The sequence below is a fragment of the Xenopus laevis genome, chromosome 3L (genome assembly GCF_017654675.1).
Source record: "Xenopus laevis strain J_2021 chromosome 3L, Xenopus_laevis_v10.1, whole genome shotgun sequence".
NCBI classification, from domain to species: domain Eukaryota; kingdom Metazoa; phylum Chordata; class Amphibia; order Anura; family Pipidae; genus Xenopus; species Xenopus laevis.
The window spans coordinates 56,891,301-56,916,721 of record NC_054375.1 but is presented as its reverse complement, the minus strand read 5'-3'; the positions used below and the strand labels follow the sequence as shown (position 1 = coordinate 56,916,721).

General features: G+C 36.6%; 1 protein-coding gene across 1 annotated transcript in view; it reads right to left on the bottom strand.

The window, feature by feature from the left end:
* The window catches only part of LOC121401483, a 93,925-nt gene extending 68,859 nt beyond the window's left edge, over positions 1–25,066 (bottom strand). The window contains exons 1-6 of the mRNA XM_041586275.1: positions 24,552–25,066; positions 17,808–18,176; positions 12,279–12,440; positions 7,826–8,008; positions 5,733–5,833; positions 110–233 (exon numbers count right to left, since the gene is read on the bottom strand). Of these exons, the coding sequence (XP_041442209.1) occupies positions 110–233; positions 5,733–5,833; positions 7,826–8,008; positions 12,279–12,440; positions 17,808–18,176; positions 24,552–24,873 (1,261 nt within the window). The 5' untranslated portion in view covers positions 24,874–25,066. The remainder of the gene's footprint in view (positions 1–109; positions 234–5,732; positions 5,834–7,825; positions 8,009–12,278; positions 12,441–17,807; positions 18,177–24,551) is intronic.
* Positions 25,067–25,421: the final 355 nt, after the last annotated feature.

Genomic DNA, 25,421 nt, shown 5'->3' with positions numbered 1-25,421 from the left:
CTTAATATATAACCCCCCTAGGTCTTTAGGTTAGCCCCTCTCCAACATTAACAACACTAACATTTAAAACCTGACCCATTCAATAAAATATTTTTCATTGAATTTCTACCTTTCATAGAGCATGATGAATCAAGAAAATGTGATTTAAGGAGAAGCATTTCTCTAATGTCCTCCTCACTTTGATGAATTGATTGCTTGCGCACTCCAAGTTTAATTTCTTCTGCACCTGTAAGCTTTGAGAACAAAAAAAATGAATAATTTTTTTCTGTACGTATAGATATAGGGCTAAATTTAATAAAAACAAGAAAGGAATTTTACAGGGATATACTGTAGCGGCATCAGCAAATTGTTTCAACACACCAAAAATCATTTAACAAGTTTTTTTTATACCTGATACCTCTAAAAAAAATGGACGATGAGGTCCTCTAGGCCAGTATAATCATGTTGAATATCCCATTTAGGGGAAATTTTCCCCCTTTGATAGGTGGTAACATTAAACTATTTCTCTAAAGTTTATTTCCAGTGTGTTAAGTTTCCATGGTTCAACAGTAAGTGAGATCACTCTCTTCATTTACTTTCTATATCTTATTGCTCTCTATACAGTATCTGTGTAAGCAGGATCTTCCCCAGTTAATTCACTTGCGTGGGTTACCTAATTCTAAGGGATACAAATGGGAGAGTTTAGGAAATGGAAATGGATGAATAGGAAGGGTAGCTCACTTTCAGGTTAACTTTTATTTATTGCTTTTATGTTATAGAATTGCCGATTCTTAGTAACTTTTCAGTTGGTCTTCATTTTTTATAGATTTTAAATGATTTACTTACCTCTTCTGACTCTTTACAGCTTTAAAATGGGGGTCACTGACCCCTGCAGCCAACAAACTATTGCTCTGTGAGACTACAGCTTTAGCGTTATTGTTACTCATTATTAATTATCTTTCTATTCAGGCCCTCTCCTATTCTTATTCCTGTCTCTTATTCAAACCATTGCCTGGTTGCTAGGGTCATTTTGACACTAGCAACCAGATAGCTACTGAAATTCAAACTGCATAGCTGCTGAACAAAAAGCTAAATAATTTAAAAAACACAAATCATGAAAAAAATGAAAACCAACTGCAAATTGTCTGACAACAGAACTCACTACACCATATTAAAACTAAATCTAAAGGTGAACAAACCCCTTAAGCACTCGTATCATTAAAAGTGTATCCAGATACTATTTTTGTTTATCTTACTGTGGAAACTGCTTATACATGTGGCGGCACCTCTTAAAAGCTTGCTTGGAGGGCAGGTTTTCTCATGTACAGTATAAGTGTACAGGAGATGTGATATCCCTTGTATTTTCAGTACAGCTGCCTGATCAGCAAGTAACAAACTGTTGTCCAGACAGATTATCATTAGCATTAGTAAAAAAGTGTGCAGTGATGCTTACATGCTTTCATACATGTGTTTAACATGTCAATATGATTTTTGTAGCTTTACCTCAGCTCTCCCAGTCTTTATAAGTCTATAATGGTGATGGCACATAGGTTCCACTCTAACTTTTTTTTCAGTGACTTTTCCCAAGGGGAAAAAAACAGAGACTTAATGCCACCAGTAACTGTCTCTGACAGGCAGTCACCATGGTTATAGTATACACCTCCTTTTTCTTTTCAGAATAGGAAATGCCAGTATCATGATAAGACTTCTCTAGGATACAGTGCTGTAAATATAAACAATGGCATGCCTTAAACTGCCGAATCATAGAAGGATATGGGTAAGCAAATCAGCCATTTCTAACTGGATTGCCCTCTACTGGTCTCTGGAAGATAAGATATTCTTGCCTCAAATCTTTTAAGACTATTCATATGTTATTATCTAATGTGTTGTTATGTAGATTTCTAGAATCTCATCTGTAAAGCAAGACAAAACTGCTGCCTTTTTATATTAGAGCAGAATAAAGTCAACGGAAGGGTGAGAAATGTTGCTCCATTGCTAGCAAAAAAAGGGACTAGTGGATTACCCTCTGACTTTTTTCTAACTTTGGAAACTGCTTTTTTTCTAGCAAAGATACAACCTGTGCATTTCTGTTTTTGTCTAATTATGACAAAACAAAATATATAGGCCTGACTGCAATAAACAGAGACATTGCTAAAATGTTCTTGGATGACATCAATGAGAGAGTCCTTCAAATGCTTTCTAAAGAACCAGTGATCTAGCAATACATCTGTTTACATCTTGTACTTGTTCTTTACATTTACACCCACTATGTAAGTCCCACTCTTCCTTCATAAACAAGAACGCAGGTCTTTGTTAGTGATGATAATTTGGCCTAGTATGTCATGTTGGGAAAAAAGAGCCTGTGAAGAGTAAGGGGAGGGTCTTGTGTGTTGAAGAGTTATTTTTTATATGGTCTCCTGATGCTTGACCTTTGCTTGACACAGGCTCACATTTGTATCCCTGAACCCTCTCAGTTGGGAACATGCTTGCCTCTTGTTGCATCTGTATCAAAAGCAAGGCTTCCTTTTATGGTACATTTGTTGGTAACTGATAAGGGATAAGACAATAAAAAGCTATAAGCTTCCCCTTCATGCATCTTAACCTTGTGCTATTTATTTTCATATATATAAAGCAGATTCTGCTATCCGTGTATGCTATAGAAAAGAAATACTGACATGGCCCTTAAAATATAAAGTACTGAGGGTGGCTATAGCCATATTCACACCTTTTTTGCCGTAATATTCTTTCTTGGTTTTGCTGATAACTGTGCTAGTTTTGTTTAACAGAGAGAGAAAAGCAAATTCCAGGAATGCCGTGTAACAGTAGCAGAGTTGTAAAGAACATCACCAAACACAAATAAATAAATGACTGTTTTCCCAGAAAGGGTTGAATACTCATCAGTAACATAATGAGCGTATCAGAATCTTCCAGATCTAATCATCAAGTCGCAGTACATATAATGGCATCATATAATCCAATGCACTGTTAGTTAATGAAAATTCAATCATGTGTTACTGATGACCTGACGCCATCTGCTAACCTTAGTTATTCATACTTTCAACCCTGTGGAGAGGCCTCTAGAGAGACCAGTTAATATTAAGTCCTTACATTGCCTTACACGTGTTATACACAAGCCTGGATTTCTGTTGGATTCAATGACACTGCACACGCATCAAGAGGGAATAATGCACTGCCTTCTTTGGACTGATGCAATAATTGGTTATTTAATTATGAATAATTACAATTAACAACAACATAACTATGCAACTAGCTTCTTACCAGTGTGTAGGATATACTTCATGTTTTAAAAGATTAGCTTTTATAATGTTTATTAGAATAGAACAATATTATGATGTATCAAAACAGTGATGCACTTTTGATCGATAAGAAGCAAACGCTTGGGAAATAAAATTACCCTAATGTGGGTAACTCATATCAAACACTGGATAGCATTTATGGTCAACATCTAATTGATTAATATGGGTAGTAAACCTGATGTAACCTTAGCAAATTTCAGTAAATTATTTGGTGCTGGTACCATAAGTAAAGGGAAATTAGAAGTACAGGTATGGGTCCTGTTATCCAGAATGCTCGGGACCTGGGGTTAATGGATAATGGATCTTTCTGTAATTTGGATCTTCATACCTTAAGTCTACTAGAAAATCATTTAAATATTAAATAAACCAAACAGGCTGGTTAACAGATTTTCCCATAATTTGGATCTTGACACCATAAGTCAACTACAAAATCATTTAAATCTAACAGGCTGGTTTTGCTTCCAATAAGGATTAATTATATCTTAGTTTGGATCAAGTACAAGGTACTGTTTTATTATTACAGAGAAAAAAGGAAATCATTTTTAAAAATGTGGATTATTTGGATGCCTTTTTCTATGGGACCTGGGGTTAATGGATAATGGATCTTTCTGTAATTTGGATCTTCATACCTTAAGTCTACTAGAAAATCATTTAAATATTAAATAAACCAAACAGGCTGGTTAACAGATTTTCCCATAATTTGGATCTTGACACCATAAGTCAACTACAAAATCATTTAAATCTAACAGGCTGGTTTTGCTTCCAATAAGGATTAATTATATCTTAGTTTGGATCAAGTACAAGGTACTGTTTTATTATTACAGAGAAAAAAGGAAATCATTTTTAAAAATGTGGATTATTTGGATGCCTTTTTCTATGGGAAACAGCCTTCCCTTAATTTGGAGCTTTCTGGATAACGGATCCCATACCTATATTGCAAAAGACCTGATAAAAATATTGAACCTGGACCCTATGAAGGACAGGAGTGTAGAATAAGGACGGACTGTTTTTCCAAAATCACACTTCTTATTGCCGTGCTTAGGGATGCACCGAATTCAGGATTCAGTTTGGTATTTTGCCAGGATTTGGATTTAGCCAAACCCTTGTGCCTGGCAGAACTGAACCCGACTCCTTGAGACTTTTTGTCACAAAACAAGCTTGCGCTGATTTGAATATGTAAATAAGGGTTCAGATTTGATTCTGTCCAATCTTTCATGAAGGATTTGGGGGTTTGACAAAATAGTGGATTAGGTGTATCTCTAGTTGTGCTATTAAGTATGTTATTTACATACTTTACATACCCATAGAACATATGATTGAACAAAAATGAGTAAAATAAAACCCAAAAATCTTTGGTTCTGCTATGCATAGCCCTACACCAATTAGTTACATACTTTACATACCCAATAACAAAAAAATAATAGGACACTTGTTGGCCAAGACACTTTGCCAAGAAATTAATATCCTATAAAATGTCCATCAGACCTGTATTATCCCTTATTTAATGTACATGGGAAAGACAGTCTGGACACAGCATAACAAGTTACATAATTACATGGTTAATTTCGATTAACACTAGATTTTTAGGGCAGGTTCACATCAAAATTAGCATTTTCGTGCATGGCAAAATTTTGGGTGAATCTGTGCTAGAATTTTGCTATGTATTTTGTGTTGTAAAAAAATAAACAAGCTTTTTTTACCTGCAGGAAAAAAAGTAGAAAAAAATACTTTAATGCATTCGATGCTATTTCATTTTGTGAAATTTCCAACAAAATGAGACAATTTTGCTCATCACTAATTACACATACAACTGAACAAAAATTATTTAAAAAAAATAAATAAAAAAGGAGTTATTTTCCAAACAATTATACATTAAGTTCACAGGTTCTCATGCTTTAACGAAATTTCAAAGCTGCCTGACATTGTACATTTAACCTAGATAAAGAAAAAATATAACTTTTTAAACAATATGTACATTTTTTTTACTGGTTTTTTTTTTGTGACCTAAAAAAATGATTTGGATGATCAAAGCATTAATTATTCTGGGTGTATCTTCAGTGACTGAGAAATAAGCAAGGTTTAGAATTTATTACTGCTCTTTTCACTATCTGACTGAAGATGGAAGAGTCTCTCGCCTCTGGGATCTGTCTAAATATCTCTATTTATCTGCATGAAAGATGGTCTCTTATATTGGGTTCTTTATATTATATATAAATTTATCAGAAGGTCAAGAATGGGCACTAAAAATGTTTCATGTGCTCGGACTTTTGAATAAACACTGGAGACAGAAAGTTTAAATATCAATTGTATCTTTTTCAAGTGTCTTTTCTATCTTTATAATTAGATCAACAATACTAATATGTCATTATTATAAATCATAAGGCTGAATGCTCTAAGCAGTACACAAAATATGGCCATTTATCACAAGCTACTTACCATTGTGTAGATATTCTGATGAACGTCTACTCTTTTATTAGGGTAAGTATCTGATGTTTCAGTTACACTTTCTATAGCAGGTGCAAGAAGAAGTAAGGGGCCTAAAGGAAAGGATAATAAATAATGTGATTTATTTATAACAGCTCACTCCACTCACAAATACTCACCTCATATTAATATAAACTTGAAACATCCCAAGTTAAATGCACTTACTATGAATAAGTAAATCATTTGCTGATTAGGACAAATAAATCATTTCATCCAACAATCGTTATAAATTAAAGGAAAATGATACCCCCAGAATGGATATCTAACCGACAGATAATAATATTATATTAAGTGGTCTATTAAAGAATCTTACCAAACTGAAATATAGATATCAGTAAATATTGTCCTTTTTCATCTTTTACCTTAAGCCATGATTTTGTGATGTCTGTGCGCTCCCTCAGAGATCACCTGACCAGAAATAATACAGCTCTAACTGTAACAGGAAGAGGTGTGAGAGTAAAAGACAGAACTTTGTCCATTAATTGGCTTATGCGATCTAACATGTATATGTGTCCTTGGTTTGTTGGTGTGCGTCGGGAATGGTATGGTCCCAGGGGGCAGCCCTTAGTTCTTAAAATGGCAATTTTCGAAATTAGATTACCCAATGGCACACACTACAAAAAAAATATTTTTATGAACTGGTTTTTTTTTTAGATGAAGCAGGGTTTTACATTAGAGCTGTTTTATGTGATATATTTCATAGAAACCTTTTTTTTGGGGGTATAGTTTTATAGAGTTGCAAGCAGTTAATATTTAAAGGTGTAGTGATGTTAGAAGAGCAAACATCTGCTTGGTTGCTGTGGTTTACAGATCCAGGACAAACTTTGTTTTTGTCCATAGTGATGCGCGGGCTGGCCCGAACTCCTCTTCTCAGGTGGCTCCAGGTTTAGCTCTTCTCCTGTTCTCCCCGCCACCTTGCACTGCCAGATTTGACTTCCGGCTTCTGCTTTTATCGACACTGCGCCTGCTCGCCCTGCCCCTTTTTGACATGAACAGCAGGGCAGGGTGGCAAGGGTCTATAAAAGGAAACCGACGGGTGTGGGCGGGCGCGGGTGGAGGGCACATCACTAGTCCATACTCATATGTTCACTAGTCCATCCTCATATCTGTTTAGGTGGTAGCAACTGCTGTGCTGTAATTACTTGGTCATCTGTGCCCCCAAGGTAAATAAAGGGGTGGTTCAGCTTTACGTTAACTTTTAGGGTTATATTTATAATAATATTCAAATCAATGCATGGTTGCTAGGGTAATTTGGACCCTAGCAACTGGACTGTTGAAATTGCAAACCGGAGAGTAAAAAAAGCTAAATAACTCAAAAACCACAAATAATAAACATGAAATTCAATTGCAAATTGTCACGGAATATCACATCATACTAAAAGTTAACTCAAAGGTGAGCAACACCTTTAAATTGCCTTTCTTGCTTGTAATCTTTTATGAGAAATACCTGTATAGCACTATTTCACCTTGCAAAGCAAGACATTTTGCAACTGTTTTAGACAAACAATCATAACGATGATTATTTGCCTTTTACCCCTAACCACTACCTGTTTGCTCATTGGACTACAGTATGTTCTCTGGGATACTGATCACTTCCAGCATTTTGCTAGCAGTAACTTATTCTGACCTTGATCCCTACTAGTGATGAGCAAATTCACGAAACGGCAAAAAATTTGCAAAATGCACGAAAGTCAATGGGCGTAAAAACTTTTTTACGAGCAACATTTTTTTTACGCTCCAAATGCATTACAGTCAAAGGGAGTTTTTTCTTGTGGCAAGTTTTTTTTGTCTCTGCTACTTTTTTGTCCAAATGCATTAAAGTCAATGGGCATTTTTTCTTATGGTAACTTTTATGTCACGTAAATTTTTTGCCATGGTTTTGCCAAAAAAAATTTGCAGATGGCGAAATGCGAATTTTGCCACAGATCCATAGCTGGCAAAAAAATTAGCTCACCACTAATCCATACCAATCTCGACTGCATCTAGGTTTGAAAAATCAGATTTTTGCTTTCAGTATTTGAGCTAAAATAGGTTTCTAACTGTACCTTGAGTATGGATATCTGTAAACGTGTGTGTTTTTCCTTCCCACTCATCATCATTTGCTTCATAGTTATGGTCTTCCTGCCCCCAGTTAGAGTGATTGAGTAGCGAGAGTCGTATATCAGTCAGTGATTCTTCGTTGCTGTCATAACACCCTAGGTCTAAAGATGCAGCAGTTTTACAAATTTCTATGAAAGAAAATCAAATATATAAAGTAACTGTAAGAAACAGGTCAACAGTTTATAGAAGAGCATGAAACAACACTATTAAATAGTTTCAGTATTATTCTTCTTACAGTCGTTTATATACTATAAATTTATGTGAGAGGTTTCCCGTTCTCTAACTGTCAGCAATTAGCAATGCACTGCTGCCAAACAGCATGGCTGACTTACTTGCAATAAGGAAAAAAGTTTAGGTTGAAGAAACAGTGAACACACTAATAAACTATTTGTATAAAAAAGTTAGAATTATATAATAATAATAAAAACACGCATAGAATTATTTAGAATTAGTAAGCATCCACAACAATGCCCCTGCTCCTTTCAATTTGATGCAAACTCCCCACAAAAGAATACCGGGACAAAATTTGATGATGACACACTCCCACCTGCAACTTGTATGTCTCCCACAAGATGGGGGCAGGAAGAGACGATAAACCTTTTCTATGCTGTCGTATCTACGCCAACAGAGAAAACGTCAGGTTCGACACTGCCCTAAGGGCAAAGTGATAAAATTTGCACCACGTGTAGTAACCAAGAGCATTGATCTATTGATCATATTGATCACCTGTTTCAGCGCAAATATCTGATTGGTAGCTTTTGTTGATATAGGTTACTAGACCAGATGACTTGTCTGTGTATATCAGAAATGTAATTTACAAAAGTTCATATACAGTTATGGGTCTTGTTATCCATAATGCTTGAGATCTGGTTTTTTTCCAGATAAGGGGTCTTTCCATAGTTTGGATCACCATACCTCAACTCTACTAAAAAATTCATTCAACAACATTAAATAAACTCCATAGAATTGTTTTGACCCCAATAAGTTGGTATCAAGCACAAGGTACTGCTCTATTATAATGGAGAAAAAGGTAATATTTTTAAAAAAAAATATGCATTATTTTATTAAAATAGAGTCTATGGGAGATTGCCTTCCACTAAGTTGTAGCTTTCCAGATAACAAATCCTATACCTGTATCTTTTTTTTGGCTAAATAGATGTAGATATGCCATCAGCTAGGAAAGCTGTATTTAGGACAGAGATTATTATTATTATTATTAACATATATTTATATAGCGCCAACATATTGCATAGCACTCTAAAGTAAATGTGATTATACAACTACATCACAAGAATTACATACATAGAATATATGGAGTAACAAACATCACAATCAATACAGGTACAAAAAGGTGCGGAAGGCCCTATGCATAGGCATACAGTCTAAAGGGAAGGGAGTAATACACGAGGTGTGGGAGTGGGCAAGATCGAATTAAGTGGGTGAGAAATGTGGTATTGTATGTGGTGTTGCGTTTGGTAGTTAAGCAGAGTGAGGGTAGGCTTCTCGAAAGAAGTGCGTTTTCAGAGATTTCTTGAAAGCAGAAAGGTTGGGAGAAAGTCAGACAGACCGTGGGAGAGCGTTCCAGAGGAGGGGTGCAGCCCTTGCAAAGTCTTGAATGCGAGCATGTGAGGAGGTAATGAGAGAAGAGTTGAGTAGTAGGTCGGTAGAGGAGCGTAGTAAGCGAGTGGGTGAGTATATAGAGATGAGTTCAGACATGTAGGGTGGGGCAGAGTTATGAAGTGCTTTGAAAGTTAGTGTCATTAATTTGAATTTGATTCTGAAAGGTAACGGAAGCCAGTGCAGGGATTGACAGAATGGCAAGGCAGAGGAGGAGCGGTTGCTGAGGTGTATGAGCCTCGCAGCAGTGTTCATTATGGACTGGAGAGGTGACAGTCTCTGGAGGGGGAGGCCAATTAAAAGAGAGTTACAGTAGTCTAGACACGATATGATGAGAGAGTGAATAAGAATTTTGGCAGCGTCTTGGGTGATAAATGATCGTATTTTGGATATGTTCCTTAGGTGGAAGTGACAAGATTTAGTAAGTGACTGGATATGAGGAGTGAATGACAGGGCAGAATCTAGGATAACCCCAAGGCACCGGGCCTGGGGAGAGGGGGTGATAGTGGAATTGTTAACTATGATGGATACTTCGGGGATGCTACTGGTGTTAGTTGGAGGAAAGAGAATAATTTCAGTTTTAGAGAGGTTTAATTTAAGGTTGCGTTGCGACATCCAGGTAGAGATAGCGGACAGGCAGGAGGAGACGCGAGTTAGGAGTTCTGGGTTGAGATCAGGAGATGAGAGATAGATCTGAGTGTCGTCAGCATAGAGGTGGTAGTGGAAACCATAAGAATTTATTAATTTGCCAAGGGAGGAAGTATAGAGGGAGAATAGTAATGGTCCCAGGACAGAGCCTTGGGGAACTCCAACAGAAAGAGGTAGGGGAGAAGATGATACTCCATTGTAGGAGACACTGAAGGAACGATTGGTGATGTAAGAAGAGAACCAGGACAGGGCTGTGTCACGAAGGCCAAGCGACTGGAGGGACTGGATGAGGAGAGGGTGATCTACAGTGTCAAAAGCGGCTGAGAGATCAAGCAGTATTAGTAGTGAGAAGTGATTGTTGGCTTTAGCGGTTAAAAGGTGCAATTTTAATGTGAAAGAGACTATGTATGTAAGTATGGCTAATATAACAAACAGGCAGAAAGCAAAAAAAACCTTTACTTGAGTTTTGCTCAGACAAGTCATTACCAGGCATGACCCTCAGAGATATTATATTGCACTATAAATCTTTCTAAGGGATTTTCCACATATAACCAACTGATGTGTAGAGTTTAATCAGTAATAAAAATATTTAACTTTCCCTCAAATTGCATTTATTGTTTAATAATAAAGCTTACTTGATAATATGTCATAGGGCAACGTTACTATAATAATATAATATAATAATAATAATTTTAGTATATATATATATATATATATATATATATATATATATATATATATATATATATATATATATATATATATATATAATAATGCCAACCAAATTGTAAGGATATTACAGTATATACAGTATATAAAGATCAATGCCCAAATAAAGGCACAAGACTGATGGCCAAGTGCTTTTATACAGGTCATGCATTCTAATATCCTCATATTTTACAATATTGAGGGCATCACTAAGCACCATTTATAAGCATATGATTTACAGGATATTTATGGCCTGTGTATTACATATTTATACCTTATAATCACACACAAGAAGTTGCAGGCACTCATGTATAATTCAGCTTAAAATGCCTGGGTGCAGCCAGCACAATATTAAGCTCTATAATAGAATCTGAATTCTATTAGAACTCACAGGTCTTATAAATGGTGAAAAAAGTTTTATTGACAAATACAAGAGGTCCTCTGTACTCAACCCATTATCAATATATTTAAGACAAGACATTTTGTGCATACTGCTACTGAAAAATGCCTTACCCTTAAAACAAAACAGGGATTGTTTGTCCATATATTGCAATATATTTAAGCTGGCCAACTACGTCAAAGTAGTTGACGTATTTTATGGTCACAGCCTCATTGCACCCCCGCCTAATGGTTTTAAAAATTAGTGGTGAGCACAACCTTGTTTGAAAAAAGTTTTATTGACACAACTATGTTTTATAAAACCAGTATACACATAGTATGTGCATCTCAAACTTACTGTAAGCGTAGACTAGAGACAGAGAAATTCATTACTATTGTAGTGTTGAAACATGCAATTCTTAGGGATTCTCAGGGAGCCAAAGTATTTGAAACAAGATGCAGATATGCACCGATGAGGCTCAGGCAACGGTGACCAGTGCTAATCAATTATACATGTCACACACAGCTGGGACAGAATCAAAAAAGTGTCAGTTCACTGATTTTGTGGGAATTTTTCAAAATGTTCCTAAGACCCGAAAAATAAGTAATGTTTTCAGGTGCAGGTGATGCTTTCAAGATCTGGAAATCAAACTTGTATCATATGTCCTTATAGCATCTGCAGTGATAACCTGAGCCATTACATATTTGACCAAAAAACATCTGTAGCCATTCTACATTAAATATTTCATACGTATACTGTTATTAACACATATTTATATTTCACAGAGCTGTACAATAGATGGGTGCATATAAATAAACAAAGTCTTTGTTAATAAACACATTCCACCAAAAATGATTCCTTACACTATGACAGGTTAGCAACTGGAAATTAAGAAAAAAGAAATAACTCAGTATAGTTGGCCTATTGTGATAAGTAATATAAACTGTGTAGGAGTGATGCAATAACGGGAGTTTTCTGGTGTTGTTCCATATGGTTTTCGTGGATGTTACCTATAACTTCATTTAAGCAGCATGGGAAGCACACACCTGAGGATGATAAGGACCCTACATACGAATTAGAAAGTGAGGATCCAGTCTGCGGAACAATCATTTCAAGTTCGTCAAATGTATCCTGTAATCCACTACTAACTGCTGACATATGGGATCTTCTGCCACTGGGATCATCACCACTGCGGGAACCTGAGAAATCTGAGAAAGGAAATTATATAAAGGTCATACATACATAATGCGGTGTAAAAGATTAATATGGCACCCACCATGGAATGGCCTGATAACAACAGAGAAAGACACATCTTTCATTATTATTAATCAGAAACAGATTTATACCATTTGTTCTTTAGGATCACAGCAACAGTAAATGCGGTAATAAAATAAATGCTTTTCTAATACTTATTTTTATCATAATGGATGAGATTCATTTTTCCTAATGCAGTTCCAATTTTTCCCATAGACTCCAATAGAGTTCTTATGTGATAAACAGCAAGGTAAGTTTTTTTAATTGAATTGCATCTGGCAAAACAACTGCAGTATGCATTTACTGTTTATAACACGAGAATCAATAAAAAACCATTTATCTATTAAATAAATAAAAAGCTGTAGTATTCTGCAAATGTTACTAATTCTAATGAACAGAGGAAAAATATAGATTACACACGCATACAAATGAGCAATGCAAGCATATGATCACACTACACCTGCGAGTGCCAGGGCAAGCATTTCAGATAATTTGTTGTGATTGGCTGACCGCTAAAATAAGCAAGGGACTAATTACTTCATTTAACAATGGGGCTTTTGAACCCTGTCTTCAGGTTTCTGAAATAAATGCTACATTTATTTTATATGGCCATTTTTAGTTGAGATGTATGGAAAAGCGCTTCTTTAGTTATTGCCCTGCTGTTTTTTTATTTTATTACTGAAGATTTCTGAGTTTTACAGACATGCTGAAGAGCTTTGCTGTTGGTATTCACACATAAGACCTCACAGAAACATTCAGAGACAAACATACTAAAGAGATGTACATCAATTTCCCATACTATTAGTTTTTTCTCTATTCTGCTATTTATACTCTTGACTTATTTTGTCACATTCATCTTCCTGCATGTCATTGCTCTTTTACTCAGGCCTAATCTCTCCTCCCAATGGATCTCTACTCTCTTTCCCATGTCACTTCCCTTTATCCTAATCAAATGACTCCCATTCTCTCATTTATGTCTCTCATTATCTCTCCCACACACAGGACACATACTGTATGCACAACAAGTCACCAGCACTGTTGGCATTATTTTGTTTCCAACATTGCAATCCAAGGGTCTATATATCAGAAAATATACCTTGCAAAACTAGGACAAACCCCAATAAATGCTGACACTAAATGCATTTGGGAAAAACAAAACAATAAATGATATATATATATATATCAACATGCTACGTGGTATGTGTAACACATCTAATTATGTAAAAGAGCATATCAATGTAAATTATCATCTTTAACGTTAAAAACTTTAAGAGCAGATACATTGATGACAAAATCATTTATTTCATTACCCAAGTATTCCTTCAGGGATGTTTGAGCTATGTGTGCACAAAACTAAAAATGACAAGAAAGAGAAGAAGTAGGGCTTCACGAAATGAAAAGCAAACAATATGCATATTAGGCAGCATCCCAAAGAGATGTGGGGCTCTGCTGGGAAAGTTCAAGACAAAAGGACTATATGGCAAGACAGTTCAAAGCATATTGCACCTGTCAAAATGACTGTCATCTTCTATAGAATTGTATCGTATGCTGAATGAAAGGGGAAACTCAAGCAAAGTCATGGAAAAACAACAGACCACTTTGTTTCCTTCCTCTGGCCCACTCCCCCATGTGAACGCCATTTAACTTTATGTTAAAGATTGCCGCAAGCGGACAGACAATGAGAAGGTCTCTTTCATTGTCAAGGACAGTTACACTTTAAAGATGATTCTGAAAGAAGGTTAAAATGGGTCAACAAGCAATTATAGACTGTGTGCATATCAGCACAAAAAGTGTTAAAATCAAACAATAAAGTCGGTACAACCCCTTGAAAGTAGAAGTGGTGGGTGAAAAAGTGCTAACATGGTTCATGCATAATTCTACCAGTTCAAGAAAAACTATAGACTACCTTTGTCACCATGTCGCAAATGGATAGTTAGATTGGACTGTGGCTTATGCAAATACTACATCTGGCCACAAAAACAAATCTGCCTTTTAGAGGACCCTCACTGCACAGGACAGATAAAATGTGCTTTTCTGATAATTCATTTGCTCATTTGACCTTGGATATTCTCTACTGAAACTGAAATCTATTTTGTGTGTGTGTGTGTGTGTGTGTATACGTGGGATGGGTGGCAGTGACTAGGCGGTATAGATCCTTCTTGCTCTACTGCCCTCCTCTGCTTGTTTTTTTCCTGGTTCCCAAAGACAATGATTTTGCATCAGTCTCCACAATTAGCTCTCTCTCCATGAAATCTCCATGCATGGCTGAACAACATGAGCTGAGCTAAGATTGTAAAGGAATGCTCCATTCACACTAAAGTCTCATATTATGGTCATGTGTGCCTTTGCTTGTATTTCCCTATGGCTAGAACTGCCCTTTCTGGTTGCAGACTTAAAGGGAAACTGTCTTGCTATAAACAGGCAGTAATTCGTTTTGAACGCTTAATAATTTGTGTATCGAAAATATTTTTTCTGTTTTTTTTAATTACACTGTCTGACTTGTGTTTTTTCTGTGCTTCCTCAACCCAACATTCTTGCTAAAAAAAATTCAACCATGTCTGCATTGCAACATTTCTGACTAGTGCTGGAATTCATACTATGAAATCTGTCAGTGACTCACAGCATGTGTGAGTGTGCTATTTCCTGACGGGCAAATAGGTTAGATTGAGAAGCTCACAATTAATTAATTAATTAATTAATTAATTAATTAAACATCTCAGCAACTGTAATGGTCCCCATAGACGCAAAGATTTTTCTTTGGTGGACGCCGATTTTAGCAAAATCTGACCAATCCATCAAATTATCGTTAAGTCAGTGGGATTCGAACAATCGTACATTTTACAATTTTTCGTCCGACATCTGTCAGAAAATTGATTGGCCAGGTTAAAAAGGTTTTATCGGTCCCAGTGCAATCTATCTATGTTTGCAGGGCCAAGCAGGCAGCTACCCTTCAGTTTTGCTGGCAATATCGCCTGAAATGGTCTTTTTAGTTGATGGACAAATTGTATATTTAAACAATCGTTTCAAGATAATCGTGGTCTCACGATAACAAAAAGATATTTTAAAGATCTTTACATCTATGGCCAGCTTAAGAAATCTTAACAAAGACTTTGAAATATAAGAGGTAATTTACGACTGCAAAGAGCAGTTGTTATTAGCACAAATTTCCCAAAGTCAGTTATGTGTAAAACCCTATTTATTGAAGGTACTTGAGTCAACATATGCTCTTTGTATTTGATTACACTTTGTGTTGCTGCCTTCCTCCTGGCTCCTGTGTTGAATTGGCCATTGCCCCTATTGATTCAGGGGAACCCTAGAGCTACCACCACCTCCAAACCAGGCTGTAGCTTCAGGGTTCCCTCTGTGCATTGCTTAAAACAGGAGCAGCACAAACTCGCCAAAGGAATACACATCTTTCACAGTGAGCTGTAGATAATGCCCTTTCGAAAAATTGCTTCGGATTCTCAATTGTGTCAGGCACTACAATTGGACTGGAATTCTGGGAACAACACTGCATGTTAAGTAAAAAACATGCATTGATTGCATTGTAAAATTGCACTTCGCACATTGTGAGCAAAGAGGTAAATTACCCCTATAACAATTATAGGTCCCCTAAATAATAAAAGCTTATATAATTCTAAGCAATTTTCCTGTATACATGTATTACCAGTTTTTAAAAGTTTTGAAGTTATTTGTACAAGTAATTGCTCTTGAAAGAGGTGACTGCCCTTTGCTATTCTCTGCACTGCGGGTTCTGACTATATGTACCATTAAAACAACTCCCCCATACATTTTCCACTTCACACCCTAATTATAATTAGAAAAAAGTTTCCCCAAAATTATATATTTTATGCATCCATACATAGTTGATTATATGCAAATTTCACAACTATGCACTTGCTCTTTAAATGAGCCCTTTAGTGTTTAAGTGGTGCACTCGGACCTGATTGCAAATTCGGGGGAAGCATACATATGTATCTTGGATATGTGGGCTGCCATTAAAGTAGAAAATAGCTAAAAATATTGTGAAACACCATAAACAGCACAGTATGGCACAAGAAGAGTTTCCTATTGAGATAACCAGTGCTAAGATTATTTCCATTATCACCCAAATAGAAGAGAGACAGAAACAAAAACTTGGTAAATTGCTTTATATTACAAAAGAGGTTTTTTTTAACTTTTCTTCTGTCATGTTTGTGATCAAAGTAGGGCATAAGGGCACCAACTTTAGCTAAAAAAACGAAGTAGGAAGCCTAAGATTAAAAGGGGCGTTCACCTGTAAGTTAACGTATAGTATGTTATAGAATGGCCAATTCTTAGAGACTTTTCATAGTCTTTTGAATTATTTGTCTTCTTCTCCTGACTCTTTCCACCGTTCAAATAGGGGTCACTGACCCCATCTAAAAACAAATGCTCTGTAAGGTTACACATGTATTGTTATTGTTGCTTTTTTATTGCTCATCTTTCTATTCAGGCCCTCTCCTATTGATATCCCAGTCTCTTATTTAAATCAGTGATGGTTGTGAGGGTAATTTGGACCTTAGCCACCAAACTGCTGATATGGCAAACTGGAGAGCTGCTAAATAAAAAGCAAAATAACTAAACATTCACAAATAATAAAAAATGAAAACCAATTACAAATTGTCTCTCTCTACATCATATTAAAAGTCAACACCCTCTTTAAGTAAATAGATTTTACTATTTGCAGTAGTGCTAATATAAAATTAAACAAGCAATTGCTGTAATTAATCCTAATGTAAATTAAAGCTGGCCCAAATGATTGGTTTTCTTTTTTGATTGGTTAGAATAAAACACAGAAACTGGTCTAAGCTAATGTAAACATGAAAAAAGAAGGCAATCCAAATTCCATTTAGGGCAAGAATTGCTAGGAAAGCTTATTTCATAGCAAAGGAAACATAATTGAATTACAGACAAGGCACAGTGTCCTGTGTGGCACGCGATACAGCACATTCCCATTGTTCAACCCAGATTCTTTGTAACACTAGGAGACATGACAGAACAAAAATACTATTAGAAATGTTTGAAAGGGAACATTTTTTGCCATGATAGAGGCTTTTGACATTATTTATTAGGTTAAAAAATGCTTGACAAAAGCTCAACAATAGTTCTGTGGAAACCACTACATCTGAGGCACTTGCTGTTGTTATGTGCAGTCATTGATTTGAGGATGGCCAGAATGAGGCAAACAATTCCCTCACAGCAGTCTAGGCTAGCTAGCATTCAAACACACACAAGCAAAGGGCTGTGAACATGCCATATGGAATCAGAAAGGAGAAGAGAAAAAATAAACAATTATTAACCTCTTTGTGAGGAAATTGGTGGAAGGACGGGCCAGTGGTGAAGATGATGGTCATGCCAACTTTCAACGAAAGAAGATTCAAGCCTTGAAACTTCTGAGCATTTAATCTTAGAATATGATGAAGTCTGATGAAGTTCTGTATTGCCATGGAAACTGCAACTGTTCAGACAAGGATTCTGAATGCTCTTGCAATATCCACTGGCTGCCAAAATAGGCTTTTTATGCCCTGTCACTGGATATGTTCCAGAGGCTTCTTCAGACCCTGAAGCATCTCCCACACTCAGAGATAAGGAAGCTGAACGGAGCTGGGATATGGATGTGCTGCTAGACCTGTAGATGGTGCTACAGGAAGACATTCTCCCAGACAAACCTAAAAAAAATATACAATATATTATGTTAGAAGACACTTTTCAGTTGTGGATTTCCTAAATGCATTCAGAGTCCTTTTATGATGTAGCTTCTCTTTTCTTTATTTAAGTTTGAGAAACTTAAAGGGTTTGAATTTTTGAATATTGTCAATTTAGAATTCTCTTATCGCTTCACAATTCAGTGTCATGTTGTGAGAGAAACACGTGATCAATATCGATATCGATTGCGTTGACATGTTAGATATATAATATATTGGGCTTATTGATTTGATTGATTAACAATTCAATTCAACAATAAATATAAAAGGCAGCATTTCTCACGTCAGTAGTCTTTTTATTTTATTTATTTTGAAAACACAAAGGTCTACAATAGTGAACTTGTAAAAATGCTGCTAGAGGTTAGGGTCTGCATTTGTATGTGGCAGTTGAAATATCCTCCAGTATGACTGGCAGTTAGGTGACATTAGAATTTGGAAGGCGCACACCCATTAGCATGCTGAGGTGCTAATCCAAGGGGGGCTGCCCAATCATAGCCTCCTGATAAGTATCATATAAATAAATATATCTATGGATTGCACACTCAGACTTATGTAAAAAAGTCAAAATTTATTGTATCTTCTCAATATAAAAGAGATCAAAAAGGCAGAGGACTCTGCCTTTTTGATCTCTTTTATATTGAGAAGTTTTTTGCCCCTGATGAAGACCACTGTGGTGGTTGAAACGCGTCGGGTTTTTCTGTGATGTCTGTAAGTTTTTATTAATATGATACAATAAATTTTGACTTTTTTACATAAGTCTGAGTGTGCAATCCATAGATATATTTATTTATATGGCAGTTAGGTGAGACAGACAAGAATGCTTCCTATTAACCAAAGCCCAAGTAACCAAACTGCAGATGACAACAGGTAATCAGGCAGTTAATAGATTTTGCTCTATGGGCCAGTATCTATTAGTTATGGCCCTGGCGTCACCACTTCTGATTAGTGTTGTAAATAAAACACCAGTGTTTTAAATGGGACCTTTTCAAAGAAAAACCCACAAGAGAGAAGCAGTTTCCATCACAGAGGTTCTGTTTACCCTACTAATGAGAAAACTCCATTGCCTTTGTTGTTGTGTCAGTTGCAGTAAAACAAAGGATGTCTGATGTAAGCCTAGAATAAAAAAGCTTGAATAGTTCTTTGAAAGGATTTACTTTCACTCAAAATTCATCTCTTCTCAATCTAACAAGAGTTCAAGAAACCCTGGTGGCCAAAGCTGGGCGATCTCAAGCAGAGCTATGCTGCGACATTGTTTTATTCAGGTGCTATATAAATTTTGCGATTCAGTGTTGCACACAACAAAGATGGTATAAAGGGGGGCACCCTCTACAATTCTGCTTTTGCTATTAAAAGCAAATGTGAGATTTCTGGGAGAGCAGGATTGTGGAGGGCCCCTTCCTTTTAACCATCTTTGTTGTGCACAAAACTGGATTAGAGAGTTTATGATATACCAATGTAGGCAGCCATAACATTTTAATGGATAGCAATGGGCACAGCTGTTGATCATGAAGTTCACAAGAAATTGACAGCGAGCAAAAGATATGCACATCTGAGACAAATAAATTTGTCATTTACATGTAGTATATATTAATTAGCAGCATTGAAGGGGTTGTTTACCTTTGAGTTAACTGTTAGTATGATGTAGAGAGTGATATTCTGGTTTTAATTTTTTATTATTTATAAAGTGCTAAAAGCTACACGTAAACAAAGCTACAGTCAGTGCCCTCTGGTGTCCAGTAAAAAGAGCAGCTAGATGGTTAAAAGGACTATAAACAGACCCTAAAACTAATACTTTGTGCCTCTTAGCTCTCCAAAGTAGGCATCCCTAACATAATTAAAGATGCAAAAGGACTCTCCAATACAAATCTTTCCTAGTAGCTCTACGTTGGTCGTCTAGTAGCTCTGCATCCTATAGTATGTAATCCGTATGTAACCTTTAACCCTAAAACTCCCTTTTTGCTCCCTAGTTCTCCAAGCAGGCATTCCAGACTTAAAAGGGATGTTAACCTCCCTAAACATAACTCATATGCAACCCTAGTTTTCCAAAGACATCCCAAATGTAATTACCTAAAATGAGATTTACAAGTGCCATGTCTTTGTTATGGAATGTGTTGAGATTATCTGCAAATTTTGCTTGCCAATATCACGTAATATTTTATGATAATTGTATGGCACACATCTTACAGGAAAGAGAAAAGTCATTGGAAAATTCTCTTGTATCAACTGGGCCACTTGCCCTGAATGACTTGGGAAAAGTTTTATTGTGCATTGTTGCTTTAAAGAACATGTAAACCCTCACAAAAAAATAATAATCAGTGAACAGCCTCCTTGAACTCAAAAGCTACAAATAACAGAAAATGAAAACCAATCACAAATTCTCTCAGCATATCAAACTCTAAATCTTACTAAAGGTTAATTTAAAGGTGAACAACCCCGTTAATTAGTTACATGCAGATTTTCTTCCTTGGGTTAACCTGTTTAAATAAAACAATATATTTTAAAACTAATGTGGTTTTGTTTCTCTTTCTTTGCCAACCTTCTTTTTTTTAAAAACCCAACAATAATGTCCAGAGCCAAATCAGTGGCTTAGTCTGTGCCTTTTTGTTGCTGCTGTCACGAGGTGGCATTTTGTCTCCCATGGTATAATTTCACCTAAGACAAAGTAATAATTATCTAAAGCTGCACATGCAAGGCTAGATATGCTTGTTTGGTCAGGTTGCCAAATGAGTCTGAGCTGAGTTGAGATCTGGGCACCCTGGCTCTGTACCAAATCATCCCCAGATCATAATAGGGACATATGCAGACCCTGATCCCTGGACAGATATCAAATGGGCAGCACATTGTTTTGGTCTCATACAGGTGGAAACAAAATGCCAACTCAGTCTGGAGTGGCCCAGTTATGCCCAATGTTGGTCTGTGTGTGGCCAGCATTAGCATTTCCCATGAAACATTCACTAATTGGCCATGTAAAGCTCAATAGAGTTGTTTAATGCTAGACAGTACCCAGAACTGTGTGCACATGGTGGTAAGCCAACACTTTGAACATACATCAGTAATGAAATTGTAGGTGTTTAACTCTCCTGCCTGTTCTTATCAGGCAAAAGTGTCAATCCCCTCACCATAGTTATGTCAGCTAAGGCCACTCTTTCCTTTCTCCATAACAAAGGGAGCTATCCCACTGAGATAAATGAAATCTAGTTGCAACTACAGAGCTATTCACTGACAAGCCCTAATAAAAATAAGTGGATTGCACTTTGGATTGAATGTGCTAAATAAGGATTTTATGTTCTGAATCAGGACCTACCTATGCAGCTGAAGGCAAAACATATATAAATATTTGCATTCAATAATGATTGTTTTTTTAATTAATGGCAACATATTCATACAATCTCCTTCCATTCATGGGTTTCGGGTCATAGACTAGGCATAACACAGAGATTGATTAAGTCTTAGTGAGTCCCTAGGTATAGTAAAGATTTTGCCTGTACCACTAGGACTGCAACAGCAAGTCAAAAAGTTGTGCGTTAAACAGACAGAAGAATACAGGTGGATCTGAAAAGATGGGTATTGAAGTAATGTTTGAAAACAGGTGAGGTTATGCATTTGAATGTAGATGCAGCTCAAAGGTGTAACAAATAATTAGAAGAGGAAGTGTTAGAATAATATGGTCCTTTATTTTATTGAAAATAATCAGCAGCACAGTGGTTCTTGTGGATTTAGTGCCATAAAGTGATTTATTGGCTCATGGTGGTATAAAGTCAAACTTTTTTGCGTGGCCTATGTGTCACGAAACATTGTCTTTATGCCACCATAAGACAATAAATCACTTTATGGCACTGAATCCACAAGAAAATTGACCCTAGGCAGTTTGGGTCAGACAGTCCTGGCACCTGCAAAAAGGTTCCCGTTCCAAGTAGAGCACTCTGTATTTTCTGTGCTTTATTTATAGTTTGTGAAACAGGATAGCAACTAAACATACATTTGTAGTAGAAGTCAAGGTATGGAAGAATAAAGACATGTCCACACTAACAAAGAGAGTCACTTGTCAGCAGTCTGCAAACTGGAGCCTAGGTAATACACACACTTTTGGAACATGTTAGAAGCCAGGGGAACTACGGGTCAGTGAGGGAGGAAGGGGAGGTGTGATATTTTAGAATGCTAATATTGTAATGGAGTACATAAGTGGCAAAGAAAGGGTTTAACAGTTTAATTAAAACTAGAATTAGCACAGGAGAAGAAACTTGAGGTTCGTATGGCAGATAATGATAAAAGATATAGCTAGCATGAACATTAACTCCTGTTGCATACTGAAAGTAAAAAGAGATGTGTATGTGAAGTTTGATATGCCACGTGGTGAAATTAATCATGTCAAACTCTAAACACAGTCTGAAACAGGTGGATTTAGATCATTGACTAGAATTAGAACATGTGCAGACTCTTTAAAGACAGAAAATCATAAAAAGACCTTGCAGAAGAAAATAATATACCTAATAATAACCCAAAGTAACATCTCATTCTGAAGGACCTTTGGCAATTTCAGTATAATGCGAGAGGCTGAAAAATAGTCGTATTTTGTTTACCAATGCAGATTTTAATTTACTTCCCCATATGTATAAAGTTGTGGTGCCAGTTTAATTTAATCCATTTGTGCTTAAATAGCATTAGTGTGTAAATCACTAGGCATATGTTGGGCTAGGCACAACTCACTGAGGGACATCTGTATTAGCAGCTCCCCAAGGCAGAAGATCCATTTATAAAAGCAGGCTGAACAAGCACATGGGAGCTATGGCACAAGTTGTACAGAACACGTATAAGCTCAAATAGATTCATAGCGATTAAGTGTACTCCCATTTGAGCAAATGAATGCATTTTGAACTTGCATTTTATTTAGTCCTCTAACATTCTGCAGTTTTCTGAGTTTTGTCCCCTTACATTTGTATAGGTATGGGATCCATTATCCGGAAACCTGATATCCAGAAAGCTCTGAATTATGGAATCGCTGTCTCCCATATACTCCATTTTATCCAAATAATCCAAATATTTTAAAAGTTTTTCTTTTTCTCGGTAATAATAAAACAGTACCTTGTACTTGACCCAAACAATATAATTAATCCTTATTGGAAGCAAACCCTGTCTATTTTTATTTAACGTTTACATGATTTTCTAATAGACAAGGTATGTAGATCCAAATTACAGAAAGATCCATTATCCGGAAAAATCCCAGGTCCCGAACATTCTGGATAGTAGCAAATGGCTACTAATTCTGGATTTAGGGTTACTTTAACTAATATATCCTGCTAAATTGATAAATCAAAATGTAAATATGTTTATATTATTAGGAAATAGGCACAGTATTGCATTCGTTCTACCTTTTTGTGCTAAGCTTGTTTTTTACATTCATTTATTCGGTTTATAAGACCTACTGACATGGTATGGGCCCTGTTATCCAGATTGTTCGAGGGGTTTTCTAGATAAGGAATCTTTCCATAATCTGAATCTCCAAATTAAACATTAAATAAACCCAATAGGATTGTTTTGCTTCCAATAAGGATTTATTGATATATAACTAATTTATATTAGGTGGGATTGAGTAAAAAGAACTATTTTAGTATTATATAGAAAAAGTAGACTCTAACGCCTAATGCTAGCGTGAATGCATTTTCGTTAGTTCGCCAATTCACTAACGGACGCTGGCATAAATTCGCTAGTGTTACTTCGCACCTTTACGCCAGACTTCCTTCGCCACCTCAGACCAGGTGAAGCGCAATAGAGTACATAGGGATTGCTTCAAAAAAAGTTACAAAATTTTCTAAGTCCCAAAAAACGCTGGTGTTTTTCATTTTTTATGGGTGATAGGCTGAAAAAGATCGAACATTTTTTTGGGGCTACCCTCCTTCCCCCCTACATTTCCTAACTCATGGCAGCTTAACTATACAGTGGGCACATGTGTAGGGCAAAATAAAAATTTTATTTGCTGTTTTGAAGGTTTCCCAGGCTTGTGTAGTGCTGCTACATATACCTCCATTGTAACTTGAGTTTGGCACCGTATGCAAATTAACCATCGCTAGCATAACTTTGCTTTGCTTGGCCTGGCAAAGTGCGATGAAGCGGACGCTGGCGCAACAACGAATCATAGTAAATGTCCCACTATGGGAGATGCCCTTCCCATAATTTAAAGCTTTCTGGATAACAGGTTTCCAGATAAAGGATCCTTTACATGTATTAGGAAAACCAATGAGTTACTGTCACAAAAACCTAAGAAATATGATTGATAGGGTATATAAAAAATACTGCATATTAAAAAAATAAATTATGATGTTAAATGAGTGTATACAGTACCTGACTCTTCACTGCCTCCACTTATAGTGCTGGTGCCATCTACAGGAAGTCCAGAAGGCTCATTTAATACACAAGAGCAGTATGAAATTGTTTGCTTGCATCGTTCGTAATCTTTAGAATGGCTAGCAAGGCTGAACATCTGAGTATTTTTTAGTTCTTCCTTGTCTGTTTGTGTATCATTCGCTGTGTCAGCATTTTTCTCATCCTGGGCTATGTCAGCTTGCTTAGTAACAGCATTCTCTTCAAGGTCTATATGACTGGAAACTAAGCTTGGCACAGGCTGCCTGGGAATATTGTGAACTGCATGTCCAGGTAAGGCCATTTCTATTGGTTTGCTTGCTTTTCCTCCCCCATAAGCTGTTAAGGGAAATAAGTGGCATTCATGAAAATGTTATTATTTTGCCTTAGACTTAAATGTTCTAACTATGGTGTGTAATAATACCAGCCATTAGCAACAAGTACACATGGCAAATCTTATTAAAGGAGAACTAAACCCCCAATAAGAAAAGCCCCTACCTACTACCCTAGATAGTCCCCCCACCCTGCTTCCCCCCACATATTTCATTACCCCTGAAAGTGTCCTGAATATACTGCTCATGTATCGGTGTAGAGTAAGCGCAGCAAAGCTCATGGGCACCATTTTCCGGACCTTTGTTCACTGCACTTTTAGTGCATGCGCAGTTGCTACGAACTGGAAGACTGCTCCAACTACACATGTGCCAATATGGCGCTCCCTTACAGATGAAGATCTGGAAGATGGCTCCCATCAGCTCCACTGCGCTTACTCTGCACCAATACATGAGCAATGTATTTGGGACACTTTCAGGGGTAATGACCCATGCTGGGGAAAAGCAGGGAGGGGGGGACTAT